This window comes from Melospiza melodia, chromosome 16 (assembly GCF_035770615.1).
Source record: "Melospiza melodia melodia isolate bMelMel2 chromosome 16, bMelMel2.pri, whole genome shotgun sequence".
Classification (NCBI taxonomy): domain Eukaryota; kingdom Metazoa; phylum Chordata; class Aves; order Passeriformes; family Passerellidae; genus Melospiza; species Melospiza melodia.
Genome location: NC_086209.1, coordinates 9,543,984 through 9,569,474, shown reverse-complemented (window position 1 = coordinate 9,569,474; position 25,491 = coordinate 9,543,984). Strand labels below are relative to the sequence as shown.

Genomic DNA, 25,491 nt, shown 5'->3' with positions numbered 1-25,491 from the left:
CCCGGGCCCGGGGCCGGCCGCGGCCGCGCCGCTCAGGCGGGGCCCATGGCGGGACTGCGCGGCTGCCGAGGGCCCGTCACCACCGCCGCATCCCGCCGGGCCCCGCCGAGCCTCGCCGAGCCCCCGCCGCCTCCGCGCTGCGCCCTACGCGGGCCCGGGGGGGCCCGGAGCCGCCGAACCGGCGCTGGAGCCCGGCCCGAGTCCCTGCCCGCAGCCGCGGAACCGCCGAGCCCCGCGCTCCCCGCCCGAGCCGAGCCGGGATGCGGGATGGGTGACGGGGATGCGGGATGGGGATGCGGGCTGCGGGCTGCAGGCGCGGCCGGCGCGGTGCCGGTGATGCAATGGCGGCCGCTCGGTACCGCACTGCCGGGAGGAGCCGCCAGCCCCGGAACGCGGCGGTGCGGGAGCCGGGCGGGGCGGGGCGGGGCGGGACCGTGCGGGGCAGCCCTGGCCGAGCGCACCGGAGCCATCCCCGGCACCGGGAGAGGCCGTGCTGAGGCAGCTGAGCCCATGGCCGAGGAGAGCTCCTCTTCCTCAGCGCTCCGCCAAGGGAAGGGGAGCCGAGCCAGGTGCGCATCACCTTTCTGTGCTTTGAACCGAGACTCGTTTCTGGAGAGATTCGGGCTCCTCGCTGCTGCACTGGGGGCTCCGTTCCCATTGAAATCCTGGCAATTCTGGAGAGCTTCTGCACCGCCCCAGGGCCACCTGCACCGCACCAGCCTGTCTGGAAAGGGACAGTGGTAACAGGAGGCGTCCTGCTCAGGAAACCCAACAAGTACACATGCTCATACATATCTGTGTGTCTGTATATGTATAGTTTGTGTATATGCGATGTGTGTACAGTCACAAAAATTAGTAATCACGGACATGAAATACCCAGCAACTTAAAGACCACCAGTCTTAAATCCATTTCCCTCACTTTGTTGGGGTGGGTTCCAGGCTCAGCAGGGTGATGTGTGGTGTCCCAGAGCCCGAGCAGCCCTGAACATCTCACAGTGCAAGCACAGACACCTCGGGCTGCCCGTCCCGGTTCTGCCAGCCTGTCCCGCACAGGGAGAGTCACAGCACACAGCCACTCTCCCCTGCCTCCATGGGATATGGCTCAGTTTGAGCAACTACTTTTAAATCTCTTGCCACAGCAGAGTTTTGATCTCTGGAAGGGAAAATTTGCTGTATATTATTAAAAACAGCGAGTAAAATGTCTGTATTCAGTCAGACACAGAAAGGAGGGATATTGACACTTTTTAAAAATTTATTAATAGGTTGGTGGGTTTTTTAAAAATTAAGATATTTTCGTTTAAAAGCTCCTCCTTCATGACTACTATTGAAATAAATGCATTGAGAGTGGCTGTTATATTCATTAGGTCATTAGGTCCTCAGAAAAAGGACATTTATATAGGCATGAGACAGTTAACCACCATGTAAATTGGGCTAGGACATTAGAGAGACCATTTCAAGTCTTGAAGAATAAATGGCAAGGGTCTTTTTCAATATTCTTTGAAATATAATCTATTTATTAAAAAATAACAACCCCAAAAGATCCTACTTTAACCTACCTCAGAACAGGAAAGAAAATTGATGAAGCAATCTACACAGCAACAGCAACAGCGCAACAGAAAAATATTAAACCTATAAATCCAAGTTAGTGGTACATTAACCAGTGACTCATTGCCAGCGAGGCTTTGTGGGGATCTGGTGCACTTTACAGAATGATTTCTGAGTACTCCATGCCCATTAGTTGAAGCCCACAACCAATTGTGGTTTCTCTTCCCTGTTTTTCTCTCCTCCCCATGTGCTCGCACACACAGAGTTGCTCCATTTGCTCCATTCCCTTTCTCCCACAGCTCTGGCTGTGCTCAGGCAGGCACAGGGCACTCAGCAGCACCCTTGAGTCACCCACAGCAGCATCTCCAGGGGCAGCTCCAGGCCCAGTGACATTTCCTGCCGTGACCTTTGACAAGGAGCAGCCAGGGCACTGGGAATTGCTGAGGGGAGCCCCAAGGTGCCCAGCAGATCCTGTCGTAGCTGGAGGAATTCCTGAAGCATCAGGCACCTGTCTTCCCCAGCAAATCAACTCACAGGAGCCCGTGATGCAGATATTTTGTTCATCCTCTGTGAACACATGCATAAAGATGAACACCCACTGCGTGACTAGGCAGGCATGGCATTAATTAGCAGCAATGAGAAGGTGGGAGCAAACGAGATCCTGGGAGAGCCTTTGTTCTGGTGCTGTTGTAGAAAATGGAAAACCTGGTGTCTGAGAGACACTAACCCAGATCTGGTGCAAAATGAGGTTTGTTGGCTGAGGTCAGGTGATTCACCATGAGAGTGCGTGTGCCCTGACAGCAGCACTGGGAGCAGCCCCCGTGGGCTGATGGCAGCTCAGGACTGGGGACAGCCCTTCAGGGCTCCTTCCCGTGGCCCTGGGGGCAATTCCAGAGACCCCCTTTCCCCTGAGAGCTGGCAGTGCTGGGAGAGCTGCCTGAGAACCACCTGAGCACAGGTGAGGGCAGGGCTGATCCCAGGGCTCTCCCACCCGCTGGCAGCACATTGGCACCCCACAAACAGGGTCCAGTCCAGCAGCCAACACCACTCTGGGAAGTCAAGGGCAGCTCTCATGTAGGCAGTGCTGGCCTACACCCTGTGCTGGGTACAGCAAACACAGGTGACAGCCCTGCCCAAGGGCTCTGTGCACACTGGGTGACAAACATCCACACATCAGCCACTGCAGCAAGGATTTCTTATTTAGTGCATTTATTTTAAGGCATAAAAACTGAGACAAAATGAGGCAAAGGCTGGAGATTGACTCTGATGCTACCCTGTGCTCTCTGTAGTCTCCATCCCAGAGGGATCATATTCACTCCCTTTCAGTGTTAGATGATGAAGCCCTGAGCAGACACTGGGGCTTTCTGCCAGACCTGTTCCTCAGGCTGGTGGGTGCTGATTGCTGTGCAGGAGCTCCACCTTAGGCCTGGCCCCTGCCCCAGCAGTCCCTGTGGCTGGGTGGGATGGTCTGGAGGCAGACAACTCCTCTTGGACAGGAACTCTGCTGTGAGAAACACAACAGAGAAGGTGCTGAGCTGTGGTCAGGGATGTCTCAGAGCCAGACACCCTCCTGGAGCTCAGCACTGCAATTCACAAAGGTATTTCACAGAATGGTTTGTATTGGAAAGGAACCTCAGTTCCAAACACCTTCCACTAGACCAGGCTGCTCAAAGGCCCATCCAGCCTGGCCTTGGCTGGATTCCCTCTAAATGGATAGCATTCCCTCTGAGCAGTTTGGTGTTCAGCTGTAGCTCAGCTTTTCTCCCAAATCAGTGCCCTTTGCAGGGCAGCTGGAGGCTGAAGCCATCTCCAGGCCCAAGGCTGCACTTCAAGGAGCAGAGTGCATCAGCACTGCACACACCATGCAATTTTAATGCCCTTTCAGTTTCCAAGGATACAAAAAACAATCAATCAGCCACAATCCCTCTCTGCAGGTCTGGAGCTCTGTGAGGCAGCCTGTGTCTGTGCCCCAGCCTGGGACAGAGCAGTGATCACATCACACTGGTGAGCTGCAGCTCCACATGCACAGGCTGCCAGCCCTGCCAGGTGTGACATCCCAGCCACGTGCACGATGGAGCTGCTCATTGATGCAGAGACAAACTGCATCCAAGCAGAGCCCTGAGCCCTCCAAAACAGACTGGAAACAGTCACAGGCCACACACCAGGGTGATGGGAGTGCTGAGAGCAGGGCTGGAAACCACAGAGAGCAAACAATTTATTAGCTAGCTCTAAAAAACACCTCTGTTAAATTAGGCCTGTCCAGCTGTGACATGGAGACAGATTGCACTGATGACAGGGATGTGATTGCACCCATGACCTATGGCTGAGTGTGTTGCTGTAAAACCCAGCACAGAGGGAAGGTATTAAGGGTTTATTAGTGTTTGTTATTTACACCATGCTCACAGTTAGTCAGGGTGGTGCAGACAAGTGTAAAGGCAAGGGCACCACACAGTGCTCTGGAGCTGACAGCCCAGCTGACAGAGGCACTGGGAGCATAATTTAGGACTTTGTAATGAGGTGACAGCCTTACAGCCTCCAGCAGGGCTGAGTGTCAGGAGGAACATGGTATAGCTCTGTCCCACCTTTGCTTTTGTGCCTTTTGGAGAGGTGGAGTCTCTGGCAGACTGGCAGCCTCTGTCCCCAGAACTTGTCTGTTCTCCCTCCCCAAACACCCCCTGTCAGCAGAATGCCTCTGGTGCATAGGGGAGTGAGCACTGCCCACTGCTGGCTGGGGCTGCAGGGGGGCATCCTGCAGAGCTACCACGGCCCCCCCAGTGTCACAAAACAAAACAAAAGCAGTAAAGCAGACACAGGCTTGACGAGGAGAGTCCTGGCTGAGTAGTGCTGGCTGTTCCATTAATGGCCCCCATCAATAGAGGAACCCATTACCTAAATGGCTCTCTTGCACTGGGTGCCCAGGCTCCTGTACCCAGCTGAGAGAGGCAGGAACATTTGAGAGCTATTTAGCCCACTCAGCTTGATGGGAAGAACCATCCTCCACCAGCACTTCTCTCTCCCTTGGCCACAGAGGAGCAAAGGGCCCAGCACAGAGCAGCTTCAGACAGCTTCAATTGCTCCATCCCTGAGCAGGAGGCTCTGCCCCCTCACAAGGAGCAGACACATGGCACAGAGACAGGGCTGCAAACCCAGCCAGGATCCATGGCAGTGGGAGAAAGTGAGAGAGAAATGCAGAGAAACTTTGGAAATAACCAGAGAATCCTCTAGAGTTAGTAGCAGTGCTCCAGGGCAGTGTTAGCATTTGCTTTGCAGCCACAATGGACAGACTGAACTCTCATACAGTGTCACCCACTTGGGTGGATGTGTACAGAGGATGAGGATGTTCCCCAAATCCCTGCCAGTGCAGAGCCACCCTCTGGTGCCCCTCAGCACCCATGACACAGCCTCCAGCCCCATCAGCAGGCACATACCAGCAACTCAGCTGGGCTTTTTGAAGAGATATAAAACATTTGCAAAATGTGACAATAAATTAAACAGCAGCTCCTTACCACGGGAGGGCTCACTCCAGAGGCAGCACCTGGTGTCTTATTTCAGATTACAATCACATTAGAATGGCCAAGGGCTGCCTAATCGAAAAGGGGCCTCCCATCAAGAGATCATTATATCTGCCTGAGCCTGCCTGAATCCTAGCACAGATCCTCCTCTGGGAATATTGTGTCCTTGTAGCTGTTCTTCCCAGGAAGGGAACAGGATCTGCTTAGAGCAAATAGAAGCCATTACAATCAGGATAAATTAGTAATGGCGAGTGGGAGAGAGAGAGGAGGGAAAGGAAAGAGGTTATTGTGATTTTTCTTGCTATAAAGTGGGTGTCTGTGCTACTTGTATTGCCAGAAAACAGCTCCCTGGCTTCCCCTCCAGTCCAGAGTTCAGACTGCTTGCTTACAGCTCAAGAGCTACTTTGGATGGTTAACAACTACTGTAATGGCATTATGGGTTGTTAGATGCATGAAATCTGATTTCTGTTCCTGCTGGTGGTGTCTGTAGTGCAGCAGCTGCTCAGGCTGGTGTGCAAGGAAAAGGAAAACACAGGAGCAGTCTCTGCTCAGCACTTCCATCACAACCTGCCACGCCTGTTAAGGGTTACTTTTGGGGTTTTTAAGGTGCTGCAGGGGTAGGACTTGTGGGTCTGTGGTGTTTTATAGTTTCCATTTTGTAATATACAGGATGCCAAGTAATTCACTAAACCCTGACAGCAGTCCTGGAAAAAAAAAAAGGGAAACTGACCCACAGAAATGCCTTCATGCACAGGATTCCTTCCTTTCCTCCTAAAGCAGGGCTGGTTTAGCTCGTTTGGGTCCACACCAGAGGCTGAATTGCCTCAGCACAGAGACAAGTTCAACCATAATATGATTTTACAACATTTTAAAAAGCAGATATCTGGCTGCTTAAGCGAGCACATATTTCAGATCACTTGCAGGGCAGTGACTGAACATCAGCCCCTTTCCAGCAGGAATATTTACTGGAGCCCTCAGGCATGAACCTGCTGAGACCAGCCAACCTGGCAAGCTCAGCCCCTGCTCCTGTTTGTGTTTTTCCACTCTGCCTGCTGACAGCTTCAGCCTTCATTCAGACTTTACTATCTGACATGAGGCATTTAAGCTGAGTGAATGGGAAATTCATGCAAAACAAAAAAGAGCTTGGGCTGGGGCTGCCAGACTCCTGCAGGGCTCCTGAAAGAGACATATCCAGCTCTCCATCACTCCCATCCCTCTCCCAGAAGAAATAGATCTCATACAAACCCTTTATAGCAATTTCTCCATGGGTCTTCTGGGGAATGATGCTCAGGTTTTGCACCTTCAACCAACCAACCAACCAACTAACCAACCAACCAACCAACCAACCAACCAACGTGTTCAGGGGTGTGGGTGAAGGTGGCAAACACTGCAAAAGTGGGAATGGCCACTCTGGGGATGCCCACTGTTGCTCAAACCTCATTTCTCCAAAGGAGCCATCTCCTGCTCAGGACAGGCCAGGAGCTGCTCCTGCTGTGCCCAAACACTCTGAGTCCTCCTGCAGCCCCACAACCTTCACCCTGGCAGAGCTGCTCCTTCTGGCAGAGCCACCAGCTCCAGGAACCTCCCAAAATGCATCCCCTGGGTAGCAGTGGCTGCTCCTGCTGACCTCATGGGAAGGGATTTCTGTTTCCAGGGCTCTCCAGTGTGGAGATCTCAGTGGATCTCGTACTGTTGGGAGCTCCAGGAACATGGACCAAAATCTGGGCACTGATTTTGCAAGGGCCTTCACAGTGAGCTTCCCAGTTTGTGCTGACAACCTCTGTGGCAGTGCTCAGAGGGACATCTGCTCCCAGGCACCACCTCTAACACCTGAGGGGTGCAAAATAAGCAGGTGGAAAAGAGAAAGAATTGAGCCATGGAAAATCTTCAAGTACAAACCAGACAATTAAAAAAAATAATCCAACCTGGTGCTGAATACACTCATGCTTAGTTATCAGGATCAGAAATGTATTTATTCAGTTTTTGATACACCAGTCTATTTGATACATTTTTTGACTAAACAAGAAAAAATGCAGCATTTTTTAATTTCAACAGATCATGTTATTACAAGGGTTTATTTAGCCAGCATTTTTTATCTCCAAATCTCTACGGTACTTCAATTTTTCACTGTCTTGGTGAAGGATAAAGCTAAAGCTAGGCAAATATTTAGTAATGGATAATTAATTCAGCCATTTCTTTCCATCTCTGCTGAAGCACTCATTCAAGATTTAACAATTCTTTATTTCTTTCTCTTCTTTAGTTAGCTTGTAAACTATTTTCAATAGTTTCTGATACTTGTAATTATTCATGTTAGATATTGAATAGCCACAGGCCACATATTTTATTTGCCTGATGAAGCAGAAATACTTTCTAGAATTTTTCTTTTTCTCCATTTCCTTTTAATCCTGGAAGATTTCCAAAAAAAATTACATAAATCAGACATAACCTAGAAGAGAGCACATTGGCTCACAAATGCAGAAGCCTCATGGAAAGCAGCTGCCAGCTCTCCTGTAGGCGCTGAGGTTTGTGTTTGATATTGAAAGGATGGCACTGCACTCCTGGGGTCACTTCTGTGTCCAGCCCAGGGGTCCCCTCAGCTCCCAGTGCTGGCACTGGTGAGTGGGAGAGAGAGAAGAGGGAAGGGAAGGGAAAGTGCTGGCACCGCAACTCCTTGTGCAGGGAAAGGAGGGACACAAACCACAGCCAATGGCACCGCAGGCTCTCACCTGTAGCTTTGTTTGATTCATTCTACAACTAAGCAGTAAATACAGTCAGAAAACTTTCCATCTCTTTTTTCTTTTATTTTCACCAGTTACATCCCCACTCTTGTGCCACCAGCACATATTTACATGCCAGAGTCTGTGAGGTTCAGCATCCACAGACAACAAATGCCAGCATCATAAACCACAAGCAAACAGGCCATTAACCTTATACCCACAAGATGCTCTGCTCCTCCACAGGACACTGGCAATAAATGTGCCTTAAGTCATTTTATGATAAAGTGCTTTCTGTGCAGTAAATGAAACAGAGACCATAGCAAATTTTACTGCCCCAGAATCAGCTGTGTGACAAAAGTGTGTGTGGTTTGGCAGTGTAATCTTTTACTCTGATAAACTATTAAGTGCCAAAGAAAGCTTCTTAAGTTAATCAGGGCTTAATTTAAATAAACAAGCCAGCAAAAGATTAACAAAAAAAAAAATCCTCAATGGAATCTGAATAAAAAATAGTCTCACAAAGTCCCGTGCCAAGTTCATGAAGTAACTCTGCTGGGATGAACTGGCCCACTGACCCCCTTTTTCTGCCCTCCTGGCAGCAGCAATGAAAAATCTGTTAATTTCCTGACACAACAACACAACCATTTCCAGTTCCACTGATGCAACCAGCACTTCTGGCAACATTGCCATGCAGTAATGCTGATGAGGAGGAGGAGGTGGACAGGAATCAGCTGCACCCACCAGGAAGAGACCTGAGACAGAGCCCTGGTGCTACCAACCACTTTTCCAGCCCCAGCAGAAAGTCTGTCCCAGGAATATCCCTGGGATAGGGGAGCACCAGGAGGAAAGCAGCAGAACTGTGGGTAACTTCACTTCATTCCACCCCACTGATGTGTGCGCATCCATTCCAGCTCACACTGATGTGTGCACACCAATTCCAGCTCACACTGATGTGTGCACATCCATTCCAGCTCACACTGATGTGTGCACATCCATTCCAGCTCAAACCCCACCCCTGCCACCAGGGCTCCTCACAGCAGTCAGGTACACTGATGTATAAATATTCATATGTTCAGCACCTAAGGTAAGGATAATATTTTTTTTAAACTCTCAACTTAGGCCCAGTCTTGTTATTTTATCCCACAAAGGTAATAAATCACCAAATCTTGGTAAACAAACATGTCAGGCTGGACCCCCTACAAAGTATTTTTGGGCTGATGTTACAGATGTATGAGCTCCTTCATTAGACACTCACTGCTTAATTCTGTTGTTCTGTGGACTCTCTCCTAGTACTTTTATTACTGTGTCTGGTGCATTTCCAATTATTGTCTTTTTCCAACTGCAAAACCACTTTAATTCTTTCTTTTTTTCCCATGAAAGCTGATTATATCCCAAATGTTTCCATTTAAAGAAAAAGTCTTATTACTCTAAGTGTACATTTTTCCATTCATTTATTTACAATCATCTTTGCTAAGCTGAAAATTCACAGTAGGCTTGACTTAAATAAAATCAATCCATTAAAGAAGAATATCAAAATAATTTGAGAGCCAAAATCTAAAGTAGATAGTTATAAAAATTATTTCTTCATGACATTTCACTTGCCCTTTGGCAAAAATGCCTCATTTTGACATAACAAAATTTAACACCTCTTTTGCTTTTTGGTTATTTGGAGCATGATGAAAATAGGTACAAGACAACCAACTGATGACTTAAGAAAAACATTCAATTTAATCACAGTATGTACATCCAAAACAGAAATTACAAAGCTGCAATTCAAAATGTATTCACAACACCACTCCACCACGGTCCATGTGCCAGATGCAAAGACTTTTTTGCAAGCTACTGGCAAAAGGGAAATTCCAGCCACTGACAGCTCACAGCAGGCAGCAGGGGAAGGGAAGGGCAGCAGGGGATGCAGATGCAGGAGACCCCCAGGAAACTGCAGCTCTGCACTCCCTGCACATTCTCTCAGCCCTCCTTACCCCTGCCCCAGCTCCCAGGGTCCCCTGTGTCAGTGTGGCTGTGACCTGTCCCTCCTGACCCTCATGCCAGGCCGGTGTGACACTGTCCCCCAGCTCATCACTTCATATTGAAATGTTTTGCACACAAGGCATTGCAAAGGCCCCTTAGCAATGTAACCATGTTTTACATCTGGGCAAACATTTTGGTTTATATTGCACTCAAACTCTCACAAAGAGACTTTCCTGAAGTCTCTGAGGGAGCTTGTGGGAAAGCCAGGGAAACAGTCCCTGCTTGTAAAATCCCACTATCCCTAAGAGCATCCCTGCACTCTTTCAGATTAAAGCACAAAGAAATTAATATATCAAATTCCTCATTGTCATCCTCCTCAGGTTTCTTCATTTTCTGCTGCAAATAGTCCTCTCTTTCTTTAGATGCACCTTGGAACTCAATTTTCCTCACGTTAAAGAGGTGTTATCACAGGTGACAAATGCAAAGCTCCCATTCTCAAACTGTGCTGGTGATTTGCAGCAATTGTACACCAAGTACAAAGTGTACCCCTTGCAGGGAGTATGAATAATGCCATGCTGCTGCTTCAGTACAACTGCATCTCTGCATGGAAGAAAAATGGTAAAAAGAAAAAAGCATCCACATCTCCTTTTCCTTCTGCCAATGTTCCCAGAGCTTAATGGAATTCAAATATACTGAATACATAAATGATTAAATAAAAAGGCAAATTAAGTTTCTTCTTGGTTAAAGTCCTATTTGGCATCTTTCATGTCCTCTGTGAGTGGATTAGTACTGAACATTAACAGCTCCAAGGTGATGCCTGTTAACTGCCTCATTCCCCTGACACTTGCAGCCTGTGGATGGTCTCTCCCTGGTGCAGGAAGTTTCCTCATTCTAACGAGCACATTGGGTATTTCCATGGCACCAGCCATGGGTTATTTCAGCTTTTTCCTCCCTGCCAGTGAGCGCAGGGGCAGCAATCCCTCGATCCATTCATTGGCAGCCAACATCATCTCCTGCCAAAAGGCCACCTCCTCCTGGGTGGAGTCCATCCAGTCCACAGAGATGCCATAGCTCAAACCTGAAAAGAATGAGAAACTTTGAGAGCCACACACAGAGCTCCCACTCCATGCAAAAACATTCAATGGGATGTAACTGCTGCAGGCAATGTCTTCACATAAAAGCTGCTGGCTCCCCCTCAGCAAGCTGCACCCTGAGCACCTCCTGTTTGCTTGCAAATGCCCATTCTACACCACAGTTCAGAATGAGGTCACTGCAACTGTCACAAAATGCAAGAACCCTAAATATAACATGCCAAGGAAAGCAATATTGGGCTCAAGCCCTTCTTGCACCTTTTTGAATGGTAAGAAAGCTCTTAGAGGTTTGGCTTTCCTCTTAAAAGATTTTCTTGTGGACAAGGTGGAGTATTCATCAAAATTCTCTTGTTTCATTTCTCTATGAATCAAACATACTATAGCAGAAAAATGTGTACATCCATTCCAATTCAATCAAAACTTTAGGTGCCAATTATTTGTCAGTGAGAGAGAAGACTAAATTTTGATCACAGCTAAACTTGTATTTTATTTTATTTTATTTTATTTTATTTTATTTTATTTTATTTTATTTTATTTTATTTTATTTTATTTTATTTTATTTTATTTTATTTTATTTTATTTTATTTTATTTTATTTTAGTCTTATTCTTGTTGACCTTTCCTTCTGGAGAGTCCACAACCCACCCAGTGACATGTGAGGTGGAAAACAGAGAACATGCAGGTAAATCCAACAGCCACAGTGTGTGCACCTGCCAGGCAGACCTGCCAACTACCATGAGCCTTGTCCCCCAGGAAACACTTATCCTGGATTGCAGCATTGTGAGGTGTCTCAGAGAGCACCTCAAGGATGGACAGGCACCAGGTGCTGTCCCGTGTGACATTCCAGTCGCTCCCTAAGCACTCTTCCCTGGCAGGAGCACCAATATAATGCTGGTTTGTCAGCCTGTTTTCCTGTAACAGCAGGAAAACTCTCTTGAGTTTTGCCAGACCTCAGATCTGATGTTGGCAGAAAATGTAGAAACAGAGGGTTGTTACCATGGCACCAGGGCCCCCTCCATCCACGACACAGTGCAGGTACCAGTTACTGAGACACCCCATCCCTGGTTTCTCTCCAACAGCAAAATACTCTGTAACTTCCCACTTCACCTTGTAGCTCAGTAAAAGAAAATACTGACCTGTCCCAAGGCCCAGCCTGATTCCTCCAAGGAAATGGTTGGTAAGTTTCTCATGATCCCACACAGTGAGTTCAACACAGGCATCCTTCAGATCCTCCGTGTGAAAGCCATCATACACAATGGTGTGATTGAAAACAGGGTTTGTGTCTCTCTTTATGACTCTGGTCTTTTGGTAGCTCTTCTTACTGGTGTCTGGAAGCACATAGCTTTGGGAGGAGAAAGCACACAGCATGAAGCACTGAACACTGACCAAGAGCTTTATCACAGCAAGGATTTTCCTGCTTTTCCTACAGGTGGAAAACAAGGGCAATTCTCCCCTACACTTCTCCCAGTGAAACACAAAGGCTTTCCAGCGTGGAGGCACAGCTTGGTGAGCCTGAGAGCACAGTAGGAAGCACAGCCTTTGTGGGAAGCACAGCCCAGAGCAGGAGCAGCCCCAGGAGCAGCCCCGTGCTCAGGCACTCACCACTTCACAAAGGAATCCACTCCAGAGGGACGCAACTGCAGCAGGTCCTTGACGTCTTTGACCCAAATGTGAACTTCACCAGAGGGAGGGTTCCTGGGCCCTGCAGTTTATGAGAAGAGAAAAGCTGTCATGGCAGCCAGAGCCACAGCTCAGAATGACAGGTCTCCTCTCCTGTGGGACCCATACAGCTCCTGTGTGCTCACTGCCCCTCCCTGGGCATCTCAGCACTGCAGCCAGCTCCTGACACAACCTGCCAGTGCTGTATCAGACAGCAAAAGAGATGGAACTGCTGAGCCAAAGCAGCCTTATGCCTGCCCCACAGTAACATGGGTTCTGTGCTGCTCCTACCTCATCACAGCACCCTACAGTGCCCATATGCTCATAAACTGGAGGTGGTTGAGCCCTTCCTCCCTCCCCAGTAAATCCAGATGTGGAAATCAGATGTAGGCTGCAGGCAGTGCTGTCACACACTGCCTTTGTGCTGCTCTCTAAGATCTTGCTCTGATGAGCTTGCTCTTTAAGCAGCCCCAAGCAGATGAGGCACTGCAAGCTCGTGTTTGCCCTTAATGCATGAGCCACACTCACCCAGGCTTCCAGGGGGGACATACTTAATGGACAAACTCATCACTCCTCGATGATCCACACCATTAACAGCAGAAAGGCTCTGAAATGGAAAGGGTTATGGCTGACTTAATGGAGGGTTGTGGAAACACAGCAAGGCAAACAGCTTTTGACTTCAGTGGAGGAGCACAAATGGACAAACTCTGATTTTCCATGGCTGGAACAGCCCCCTCTTAGGGCAGGTCATTTCTCTGTGGGTTTGTTCTCAAACTCAGTTTCTCAGAAGCAAAAGCCTGAGGATTCAGAGTACAAGGCTGCCCTTCCAGACATGTCCAGCTGGATATAATTAAGCATCTTGGTTCTGGAAGATAAATGTCCTCTATTTGCTTAAAAGGGACTCATATCAGACCCGTGAATCCAGACACATGCAGGAAGCTGCAAAACAGGCTTTACAAACAGTGGCCCCCGAATATTCACCTCTCAAGGCACATCAGCTGCTTCACCTAAAACTCAGCTGCTTTTAAGACTTTAAGACTCTGCTTTTTAAAAAGTCTTCATGTGAGTGGAGAGAATGGCAAAGTCATGTCGAAGTTGCTGTGATTAGTGTCAGGTTGCATTCATGACAGTGTCCCTGCAGATCAGTCACCAAAACAGACCTGAGAAGGCCATTCATTGTTCGGAGCACTGAGCTGCACTAAGGTGCCCAGGGGTTCTTCCCTCCTGCAGTTCACATTGTTCTGCTCCACCCAAAGACCTCAAGGAGTCAGGAAGGACTACTGCCACCCTCAGGGCTTCAGGGCTGGGCTGGAAAGCGGGGCTGCAGTGAGACACTCACCCGGGGCTTCAGTGGGTACCAGTTGAGTTTCCTGTTGCTCCAGTCCCAGCTGGCCAAGTCTATCTCAATCTCTCCCAAGAAACTGTTACGTCCCAGTGGATCATTGTGCCAAACAGAGAGATTCAATTTTTGGATCAGCAACACCATTTTCTCTATTTTATACTACAGGAAGAAAGAGAAGTCAGGTTGCTCAAATTTTTCTTCTGTTTCTTTCACAAACAGAAATAAACCACAAAAAAGCTTGAATAAGCTCTGAGACACTCAAACCCACCCCACACATATGCACTACCAACGGACTGGCTTCAGTCTGAACATCTCTTTTTTTGTCCTGTAGCAACACTACTACCCTGACAAAGCTTTTCTGCTGAGCACAGGGAAACCTGGCATTCCATTCATCACAGGGCAAAACCAATATTCTTTCAAGAATTATTAACACAGGCCTGGCCATTGTTAAATAATCCTCTATGCTTTGATGAGTATGATCACATAATGCAGACCTTTCTTACCAGTCCTGTGCCTTGTGACTGCATGCCAGGGAAGGGGGAGGACAAACAGCCCTTGCTCTGACTGCAGGACCCTATTGCATCCAAAGATCTGTGTGGTTTTGCAGAGAAATCTTGGGTGCCACATGGATGGGTGCAGAGGAGCCTTTAACACCCCAGGCCTCTCAAAGCCCAGAGGAGAGCAGTGCTGTGCTGGCAGGAGGCAGCAAAGAATCTGGCCAAGAAGGCAGGATCTTCCCAGACCTGCCTGACAGAGGTGCCTACTCCAGCAGAGCTTTTCAGAGTGTGTGTTTGTCCTTACCCGTAACACCTCATTGTACACAGGGTTCACTGTCCTCTTCTTCACTGATGTTTTCCTCTTACCCATCCTGGCTTTGTCTGGGAGCAGGTAAGTCTTAACATACCTAGAAAACAAACTCCAGTTGGACACTGCCCCACATTGCCAAGCTCTCCACTAAGCTGGCAGGAAGGCAGGAAGGAAAGAACCATTATATTTAAAGAAAATAGAAGTCCTCCAGGAGACAGAACTCAGGCACTAAAAGATCACTCACGGGTCAGATCTGCCTTTCCTCTCATCCACCACAGCCAAGCCCCTGCACTGGGACACGTGCACCTGGAACTCCCGGTTCTTCTCGTCATAGTCCAGGGCAAATTCCACAGTTCCTTGGGCATCCACACTCCCAAAGTCACCACTGTAGACACTGAGCACACTACCACTCACCTGCCAGAGGGAAGAGCAAGGTCAGTGCCACTGAAACAGGCACAGACTCAGTTCTGGGCAAACATGAGTCTGAGAAATGTATTCCCAGAGAAAAACTCTGGTGTTCCTGTTCTTGTGCAGTGTAGTGCTCTTGACACAGAGAGGGTTCACAGCTGTGGCTGGTCTCAAGCAAGCCAGGGCTGGGAAATCCCTATAAGGATGTGCTATCCTAGACCAGGACTTGGAAGCACTGAATGCTCAAGAAATACAGAAGTTTTTTCACTCCTAAATCCCAAAACTTTGGGAAATGGACTCAGATGTTCCTGGGAGGACCACACATGTTTCTTCCCTATGCTTATAGAACAAATAACTGATATCCTGACCCAATCTCATCTCTAAGAAAGAAAGATATTGAGAGAACTTGAACTATATTATAAGAATTCGTTATTTCAGGTAGATATAGTCACACAATTGTCAATCCAGTTATAAAACAGGTTAATAAGAACCCTATCAGACTAGAAATGTAGGAAGAACTATTCCTATCTTGTTGCTTACCCACAATGTGCATGGAGCAGCACAAAACAGATACAACCCTGTTCTGAAGAGCCACTGTCCCACCAGAGACAGCCTGTGCTTGCCCCAAAGGCACAGCAAAATGAGGCTTCTCCAGATACAAATCTGGAGCTAGGCACCCAGGAGTTATTTGCTTTCTCAGAAAAAAATGCAATTTGCCCAGACAACTTGGGCTTCTTTGTTCAGGTCTTTGCCTTTCACTGATAGAAAGTCACGAAGCACAAGCAAAGCTCAGCCACAGAAAGCTGAGATAATTTTCTCTTGCACCAATCACTCATGATTCCTGACAGGATTTCATAAAAGCTAATGCTGTTTACAAAGCAAATCATTAACCCTCTTGGCACCTCTCTGTGGTACCGTCATGAACATTTATCAAAAAACCTTCCTGGTAATTAACCCAATTCTTCTCTGTCTTCCCCAACTTACTTTGATTCTGAATTTTATTATAACCTCCAAAAACCTGCTGAACATCTCCAGTCAGTCCTTGGAGCTGCATTTACTATCCCAACAGGATATTCACCCCAGCAGAGAATCCTGAATGAGATTTTCAAGAACACTTGCATGACCTGGACTGATTTTCAGCTCCCAGATGCTCCAAATTAGGAGAACTCATGTGCCCTAAAGTTTTTAACATACTTATCTACATTCATGACCTCTCCCTACCAGCTTTGCTTCACATATATTCTGTGAGTCTCAAATATACTCCTTGGAGAAATCTATAACAGTAACACAGCAAATTCAAGCAGTTTTACACAGCTCCCTCCCCAAATACTGTCTCTAAAGAGTCTTTTAAAAACACTCAACTAAACACATTCAGCTTTTTTAAGCTTTCCTTAGAAGCTGAAGCTCCAAAACATGCCTTTGCTGTCCAACTCTGACTTCCCTCTTATCTGCTGATAAAGGATGAGCTTGAAGAGGGTACCCACCTGCAGTCCTGAACCACAAACATGCCCCTTAACAGCTGTGTGCTTCATTTCCCCACCTAGAAACCCCTTCCCCACGTTCTGCACCAGCAGGACCCAGAGCACCCACCCCTGGCAGGGGGGTTGTGGCTTACAGGGAATTTCACCAGCAATGACTCAGTGGGGCTCTATTTTGAGGTGGCACCTGGATTTAACCTGAGACAGCAATTAATCACCCCCATTCCTTTAGCAATGCACCCTGCAGAAACCAGCAGGCTGCTCTGGAGGCCCCACCAGCAGCAGCAGCCCAACTGCAGCATCCCTGCATCCAGCTGAGGAGCCTGGGCAGAGCCCCCAGGCTCGGGACCTACCGAGGAGACAGAAGCCATGTCAGAGGAGTGGCTGCCAGTGCTGGGGGACTTCTTGTGCCTGCCCAGCTGGAAGCTGAGCTCCGAGGCCGTGTCTGACTCCGTCTGCTCAGAAAACAAGAAGCATCTTTAGGCTGTGCCGAAGGAGGAGAGCTTTGCAACACTGGAGAGTAAAAGGAATTGCTCAGCAGAGTTCCATGAGCACAGATCAGTTTAGCAGAGCTGAGGAGAGCGCAGGGAGCCTCCCCAGGGCATCCCCCCTGAGCAGCACTGAACGTCATCACTCACTGCCTCCAAGCAGAGCTGCAGGCCCCGCCTGGGCTCTGGAAAGGGCACAGCAGTGTGGCTGGACACACAGGGCAGCATCCTCCAGCATGGAACAGCTGCTCTGCCTGCTGGGGGCTTTTTTCTTAAGGCATTTCTCATGTGGGGGTTCCAGTTGTGGGTTTCTCTGGGTCTGGATTGAAGGCACTTGAGATGGTAGTTCATGTTGGGACTCAGGTGTTTATTATTTCTTATCAGTAGAACAGTTTCACTACTGTGAGTTTGGCAGCTTTTCATTAGAAGGCACAAAATGGCCAACAATCTCTTGTTACAAGGTCTTTTAAGACTAAACTATCCAATTAAGAGCTTACACCTAGATTATTTTTCCTTTTAAGCCAAGAACTGATCCCAAAGAGCCCACAATGCGGACTTTTCTGCCCAACTACAAAACACCACCCAAACTCATGAAGAAGGAGGAAGAAGAAGTATGAAGAAGAAACCCAGGACAACACCCTGTGCCCTCCATCTTGCTGCGATCCACAACATACTAAAAATCCCAAAACCTCAATTTCTCACCAAGTGATACACCTACACTGCTCTCTATAATCTATTTCACACTTTTGTGGATTCCAGTCTATCTTGAAGTCTGGGAAACTTTCTTCATGAGTGAAGGAGACAAGTCAGTGCTCCCCTGGGGGTCAGGGCACCCCAGAGCAGACAGAGAAATATTCCCAGTGTCCTGGGTTTCCACATTCTCATTTATTCATGACATAACCAAGGCATGCTCCAAAGCAAGTACTGTTGGTCTCCAGGAGAAACATCCTCATGACACCAACTGCCATCCAGGGCATGCTGTGAACACTATTTCAGCCATTTCTGGCATCAACCCACCTCAGACAACAGGAGGGGAGAGGATCTGCTCAGTTCTTTCACTCTTTCAGGTTCAAGAAATTGATGTGGTATCAAATGAGGTTTATTGTATGCTGGAGGTACAAAAAAAAGGCATCAAGACAGCTCATCAGAATCAGGAAATTAATTATAAGTCACACTTTTATTAAAGGGCACAAGGAAGGAGAAAAAGCTTGTGGAAGGCACTGGAGCATTACCTACTTGCTCTGTGTCACCTGTCATTGAAGCTGATCCTCCCCAAGACAAAAACTGCTAATTAACATCCTGAAGTATTTTCAGTGATTTTCATTCACTGTGTGGGAGTGTGGAACTCCCTCTAGTGGCTCATCTAATTCCTCATCGGCACCAGGACGTGGATGTTGCCTCCTTTGTGCAGACTGAATTCACACTAAATCCACCCAAATCTGCCTCCTTGTCAAAGAAACCAATCATGTTTACATTTTTATCTCATAGCACCCTGCCTTGCAGAAAAGAGCACTAAAATATTTATACCCACAATTTCACCATTGCATACACTTCTCAAATACTCTGCTAGACACAGAGGTGGACATTGGCAGATTATCTAAAAGAAATAAGTTAAAAAGTTTCCTATCAATAGAAAGATGGTTACTGTACTGCTTAAATGTCTAACTAAAACTTATTTTTTGTATCTTTATCTTCTTCCAATAACTCTCTTGAAGATGACTTTCTCCATCCCAGAAGAATTTGTTTTGCAAAGATGTATGTACACCAACATGCACGTTCATATACACACTTGTTTAGCATTTTAGGCATGATGATACATTGCTCAAAATGCCCAAGAGATTCTTGATTTACCATTCATTTGATATTTACTATTTTTATTTCTAACCTTGAATAAATAATAGCATCCACAGACTATTTGCTATACTGCAAACATGAAGCTTTAACTCTGTTACAGGAAGGTTTCCAAGGATCAGCTTTGGGGCTCTATGTCCTAGGGTGATGCTATGATGTTTGTATCCCCATTAATGAGTTCTGTTTACACTGGATATTATGTTTTCTCCCAAATTTGCCCTAAACCAGGACACTCTAGCTAAGGGGAAGCTGCAATCTTGTTTGTCTTGGTGGAGACCACATCCCTGGACAGCAATGGGGGCCTGGAGCTTTGAGCCAACGTGCCCTGTGACACATCAGGCACCCCGTGATGGGCAGTGCTTGGCACAAGGTGCCAGCCAAGGTGGGCACAGCCACAGGGCTGTGCAGTGAGACCTGCCAGCAAGCTGCCTCCCTCCCCTGACAGCCTGTGACTTAAACTGGCTCAATCAAAGCCTCTCAGTGGCTTCACTTTTACCTTTCCTTGGGCATTGCCTTCCCATGTTCTCATTTCAGTCCTGGCAGCCTTGGCCTCACCCCTTCCCTTTGAGGCCAGCTCTTATCTGTCTTTTTGGGGATTGTCACTGGCTTTCTTGGACACAGAGGCTGCTGCTGCCTCCCCTCAGGTGCTTTCCATGGCTGCAGCTTGCTTGGGCTTCTTCAGGCAGGCTGCTGCTTCCTTGGTGTCCTTCTCCTCAGCTTCTCTGAGTTTCTGAGGGAGAGACTGTCACCATAAAACATGTCCTAGCTGGGGACATCAGTCCAGCCACAGGCTCTGCTCTGGGTGATGGAGAGGCCTCATGAGCAGGAGTGACAGGTGACACCAGCTTTGGCACCTCAGATCAGTCCCCAGGCTGCCAGCAGATCCCACAGCCTTGTGCAGGAACAGGAGAGATGAGCATGAGCTTTTTGCCAACCCTTTGAAGCCCTTGTGGTTTTGCTGAAGTAACAAACCATCAATCTAGATGTAATTTCCTGGCTCTGAATTTAATTTTAGGCAGTATAAACTCTCTAATTTGATGATGAAACAATATGTCATTTTCCTAACCTGATACATGCACAGAAGCATGGTGATGAAAAACTGGCATAATATATCACCTTCAGCAAATGTAAACCAAAAAGAAGAAAGAAAGATGTTACTCACTCTCTGTGGTTGTGTAAATGTTCACCATACTCTTTGCAAGATTAATGCTATTTGCTCGGGCCAGTGCCTGAGCAGCAGGAGAATGATCCCCATCTTCCTCTGGAATACAGAAAAAGCCAAATCAAATGGTAAATAAATAAACAAACACAAATGGGCAGCGCATCAATAGGCCTGTATGTGTGTGTGCCTCCCCTGGTCCCTCTGCCTAGAGCACACTGCAGTCACACTGCTCAGGGCTGCTTCCCAATCATCCAGGGGCTCTGATGTCTCCCCTGGGAAAACCTCTTCACACTGTGTCAGGAAATGCAAATACTGGATTAACCCAGTCCCCAAGACAGACCAACTCTCGTGAAGAGCTTCCAGAGAAACAGAACCATCTGCTAATATCATCCTGAAATGAATGAGTTAATAAAGGAAAAAGCCCTGAGAAATACTAGAATGATCAAGTCTATAAATGGTTGGACTTAATGCTCTTAGATGTCTTTCACAAACAAAAATATTCCACAAAGAAAATATTTGCAACGACCTGAAGTGCAACTCAGGATTTTCATACGAATGTTATATGAGGTAGGAAATAAGCCAAGAAATGACACAATTAAAAAATAAAAATCACATGAGTCTATGGAAAATCCTCTCAAACAGGTCTTACCCAGGTACATGAGGACTGAAAATTTGGAAAAAGAAGGGAAGATGCTCTCTCTCTGTAGATCTTTGCTTGGAAGAGAGCAGAGCTGTGGGTCATCAGAGCCCAAATGTAAAGTGAGTTGCAAATAACAATAATGTTTTCTCATAGTAATGGTCACTACAAGAGCCCATCAACCCCAGAGGAAGAGGCTGCTAAAATGGTGATGCTATTGATACCATCATGGTTGAGAACATGGTATCAGAACCCAGAAAGAACAGACTCCTTGTTCAGTCCACTTTGTTTTAAGTTTAATATCAGAGTTCACTTGTGCATTCCAAAAAACCACAAAATGTAATTTAGGCACTGACAGCCAGTGGCTGTATCAAGGTACTCTAAGAGCCAGTGTATTTATTAAACACTTTGCTTCACATTTTATTTCTTCTATTTGTCTTACACTTATCTCTACTACCACAAAGAATTCTTCCAGTCCCACATTTGAAGAAAATACAACCTTGCCAATGAGTGACATAAAGTGAGTTCCTTGGTGTGTTGTAGGCAGTGGAGGGCTGTCCCAAGGTGAGCTGCTGGCAGGTAAGGCCCAGGGGCTGGGAGTGGGGAGGAAAGCAAGGGAACATGGCACTGTCCCCTTCTGCACTCACACTAGGCTACACAAGATTTGTTTCCAGAGCTGTTTGTGGAACACATTCCACACAAGGTAACTGCACAAATTGCAGGTTAATATAGGACAAATGGGCAGATGAAGAAAATGTGCAAAATGCAGAAGGGTTAGGGAAGAAAACCAGCTTAGGGATGGGTCTGTATTTGGATTTCACAGGGTGCAGTCACAGCCCTCAGTACCTGAGTAAACAGCTGAGTCTGTTCCCTGAACAGCTTCTCTCTCTCCAGACGGTTCACCAGGTGTTGGCTGGTGTGAAGACTCACACATCTTTTCCTCAGGTAGCTCTCCATTTATTTCCATGCTGTCTTGAGTGCCCAAATCAGATCTTTTCTCTTTCTCATCCTCACTTTCCCCATCTGTGGGCACAGGCTCTATCAGTATCTGCACCCTGCTGGCCGGGGCCCTCCATGTGGGCTTGCGCTCTCCTGCCACCACCAGCTCCTCCTCCACGGGTGTCCCTGCTGGCCCCAGTGAGCTGCCAGACACGTCCTTGGTGGGTGACTCGAGCTGGATGGAAGGTGCTCTCACAGGCAGCCTGGATTTCTTGGAGCAGTGCTGCACCACCTTCTCTTCCTCTGGCATCAGCAGCTTCCCATTGCTTTCACCCAGCAAGTCATTTCTCGTAACCAGGCCCCCTTTGCTCTTGGCACAAGTGGAGCTGGGAGTGACAGAAACAGAGCCCTTCCTTGCAGGAGTGGCACAGCTTGGCTCTTCCTCGCTGGAAGACAGAGTTATTGTCCTTTTGTGGGGGGTCCTTGTTTTGCTGAAGGCACCAGGCTTCCCTTCAGCACCCTGGCCTGGCGCAGCCTGCAGGGAGAGCGAGCGGCCCAGCCTGAGCTGCCGAGGGGCTGCCTCACCCAGCCCTGGCCCTGGGCTGCCCCCTGCCCCTAAAGACTCTGCTCCCTTCTCCCAAAAGTTCTTCAGGCTCCTGAAGTGCTCGCGGTCCAGGCCGATCTCCTCGTCCCTGTTGCTCATGGCTGAGATGGTGTAGTTCACCCCCTGCCTGCCGGCCCGGCCGCTCTCCCCGTCTGTGGGCAGTGCTCTGGGGCCTGGCACTGACTCCTCCTTGGCAGGGCTGTTCTCTGCTGGCCCCGTGTCATTCACAGCCTGCTCACACCTGGGGAAGGTTCTGCTTGCTTTCTTCTTGACTGGGATTTTGCTGGGAGGATAAGTTTCCTCAGGAGGAGTTTTTGGCCCCTCTGTGGCTCCATCAGCAGCTTCTCCTCCAGCTGCAGTGCTGGGCTGAGGCTCAGCATCCTCTGAAAGCCTGGTGGACGCTGGAGAATCTCCATGACCTACAACAACAACAAATGCTCAGAGCCGGTCCCATTCCATCACATCCAATTTCCCCAGAAGGCCTGGGCTGCAATCTCTCAATGAGAAGACGGGGAATTTTCAGAAATCATCAATATATTCCCAGTTCTTTTCTCTATTCAGACTCTAGAAAGTTCCTTTCCATCTGAGGAAAGCCCTGAAAACCCCAGTACTTCTCCCTGCAACAGGGCACAGAAAAAATTCACTGAGCTCTAAATTGTTCCTGTGAGTTGTGGATTGTTTGCAGGTTCCTTTTCAATTTGACATCTTCCCTGCTGGCTATTTGCTATGTTCCAGAACTACACTGTACAGTCAATGCTGGAAAGAGAGGGGTAAGTCCCCTTCTGGGTTAAAGAGAGCCAAGCACTCAGTTCAATGTGTACTGAGCCTGGAGAAGTTTCATCAGATTGCTTTCTGCCTTTGTCCCTGCTGCCCTGCCTGCAATTCATAAAGTGTTGGCAGCCCATCCTTATATGCCAAGGTGCTCTTTGTTATTTATTTGTACACACACTGAAAAGCATCTTGTCTCTTGGTGTTTGATGTGAGTAACAAAAGCACCAATAGCTCACTGAACAAAAAACTTACCTTTTCCAGACAAATGAAAGCTGTTTGTTGCAATCACAACTGGACTTGTTCCTGTGTCACTCTCTGAGGAAGAGACATCATGTATGCTGGAACTCTGAACAGAAAACAAATCTTATCAGTGTATAAATACTGGCAAGACTGGAAAAAATGTGTTTTATTTGAGCAGAGACACCAGGGCAGGCTTGTGGAGCCCCTGTCAGCAGGTATAGATTGTGTGAAGCTCCAAGGAGTAACAAAACAAAGTGCAGAGGCTGTGCCTGTTCTACCTGGTATGATGCAGACAAATGGACAGGAAGTCTTGGCTTCGGTTTCGGCAAAATTTTCTGCTCTGTGGTTTCAAGAGTAGGTGTACTGGATCTGTGGGAGAGGAGAAATGCCTGAACAAGGAGGGCTGTGGTAATGATGTGCTTGTTTGGGTGCTCAGGCAGTCTTCAACACCACCTCAGTTCTGCTCAGATGCAGAACTTGCTCAATAAAAACAATGTGTGTCAACTGCTAGGTTTATTCAGATTTTCCCCCTCTGGGGAGTGCCAGAAGAGCCCAAGGGCCATGCAGAAGGGAGAGACATTTCTAAGCTACGGCCCAGGAAGGAACAGGCCACACCTTGTTTAAGACTGAATGAGAAAAACAAAGCTAGCTTTTCAGGGTTTAACCAACCCCCTGCAAAAAACCCACTGGGTGTTGTGCCAGCAAAGCAGGAGTACCTAGGGCCTGTTGCCTCTGGATCCTTCATTAAACAACACCCACTAATCAGCTGCAAGAGGCTTCCAAGTGTTGTCAAGGCCCATATTTAATATTTAACTGGAGCAACTGCCACCTGTGGAGAATGATTCCTCATTCTGCTGACAAAAAAAGGCAAATAAGATGGGAACAACAATACATGAATATGTGAATATTTTAAATGCTTCTCCATAGTCCATGGATATTGAGGGAGGTCACTGACTTGCTCACTGGAGTGCTTTTAATAAATGTTTCGGCTCAGTCAGCACAACGTGAAGTCCTACCAAGCCTTGATGGAGAGTGCTGAGCTCTGGACACAAAGGTTGGCACCAGCAGGAAATGAGCAGTTTCCTCAAACCGTTCATTTTGTTAGTGTTGCTCCATAGCAAAAATTAAACAAATAAAACCATAATTACTTTGAAAAACTAACCAGCACATCCTGGCATTAGAGACAGCTTCCATTTTACTGAGCCCTGATCAAATCATGCAGGAAAAGACCTTTGTGGGATAAACACATTAGCACTTGAATATTAGGGGTGGATTGATATTCTGACAATTCCTAGAAGAAGGACTTAAAAAGTACCCTATAGAACTTATTACTTATAGAGTCTTGGAAACTCACTTAGAGACCTGGGTTTAATGGGTAGCATTCAATTCTCATTAGAAGAGCAGCAGCCTGAGCACTGCACATGCAGCAGAGTTACCTTTCCTCTCCTGCACCAGCAATGTCCTCAGTAAAGGCAGGAACTGGGGCAGCTTTGCTTTCCAGACTCGTCTGGATGTGCTTCTTGTCCTCACCTATAATAGAACAGAGACACCTGAGAAATGACATTCCATTAAACTTGCCATATTTGATGTGTTTTGTTTGGGGTAAGAAAATGCTTTGCCCAATGAAAAAGAGTCCCAGCAGCACAATCCCTGGGGGGTTAAGAGGAGAGGGTTTTCAGGAGTTTTCAGGGGTTTTCAGGGGTTTTCAAGGGTTCTGCCTGTTCTCCCCAAGAACGGGGAGGTCCCAGGGCAACAAAGGCACTTCCAGACCCCACAGGTCCAAGAGGACAAAGCTGCCCAATGCCCAACTCGCGCCAGGAGCTGTCACACCACTGGAAACCTCCACAGGATGCTGCCACTGACTGTCAATAAAGTTAATCTGTTCCAGGATTTAAATTCAGCCATTTCCTGTTTTGACTCAAGTCATCCGATCTTGGCAAACAAAGGAGGAGGCCAATGCAGTTAATGAGGAGATCCCTGTTATTTTTACTGGCACAAGGCCCAGCTATATCTTGTGAGCTCCTAAAGACCCCAAATTAAAAACAATAGAAGATGGTAACTTTTACAGCAGACTGCAGGGTATAATGCTGCATTAGATATTTTGCTAGCAAATGGGTTTTCTTGCTACTGCAAAACCAAAAGCATTAAACTCTCAAACAGAGAATAAAAAGTAACCTTATTCTGGTCAACAAGATCTGCACATATTTATTCATGCAGCTAGGTCTATTTTAAAGAGAAAATTTACCTATTACAAGAACTGCCAAACCATTTTA

General features: G+C 47.5%; 1 protein-coding gene across 1 annotated transcript in view; it reads right to left on the bottom strand.

The window, feature by feature from the left end:
- Window positions 1-9,208: 9,208 nt before the first annotated feature.
- LOC134425702 (synaptotagmin-like protein 2) overlaps window positions 9,209-25,491 on the bottom strand; it is a 34,257-nt gene continuing 17,974 nt past the window's right edge. Inside the window, exons 4-17 of the mRNA XM_063170563.1 lie at window positions 24,655-24,748; window positions 23,497-23,587; window positions 23,231-23,324; window positions 21,511-22,626; window positions 20,028-20,126; window positions 18,032-18,123; window positions 16,880-16,981; window positions 14,885-15,054; window positions 14,635-14,737; window positions 13,831-13,992; window positions 13,020-13,098; window positions 12,435-12,534; window positions 11,969-12,174; window positions 9,209-10,820 (exon numbers count right to left, since the gene is read on the bottom strand). Of these exons, the coding sequence (XP_063026633.1) occupies window positions 10,675-10,820; window positions 11,969-12,174; window positions 12,435-12,534; window positions 13,020-13,098; window positions 13,831-13,992; window positions 14,635-14,737; window positions 14,885-15,054; window positions 16,880-16,981; window positions 18,032-18,123; window positions 20,028-20,126; window positions 21,511-22,626; window positions 23,231-23,324; window positions 23,497-23,587; window positions 24,655-24,748 (2,654 nt within the window). The 3' untranslated portion in view covers window positions 9,209-10,674. The remainder of the gene's footprint in view (window positions 10,821-11,968; window positions 12,175-12,434; window positions 12,535-13,019; window positions 13,099-13,830; window positions 13,993-14,634; window positions 14,738-14,884; window positions 15,055-16,879; window positions 16,982-18,031; window positions 18,124-20,027; window positions 20,127-21,510; window positions 22,627-23,230; window positions 23,325-23,496; window positions 23,588-24,654; window positions 24,749-25,491) is intronic.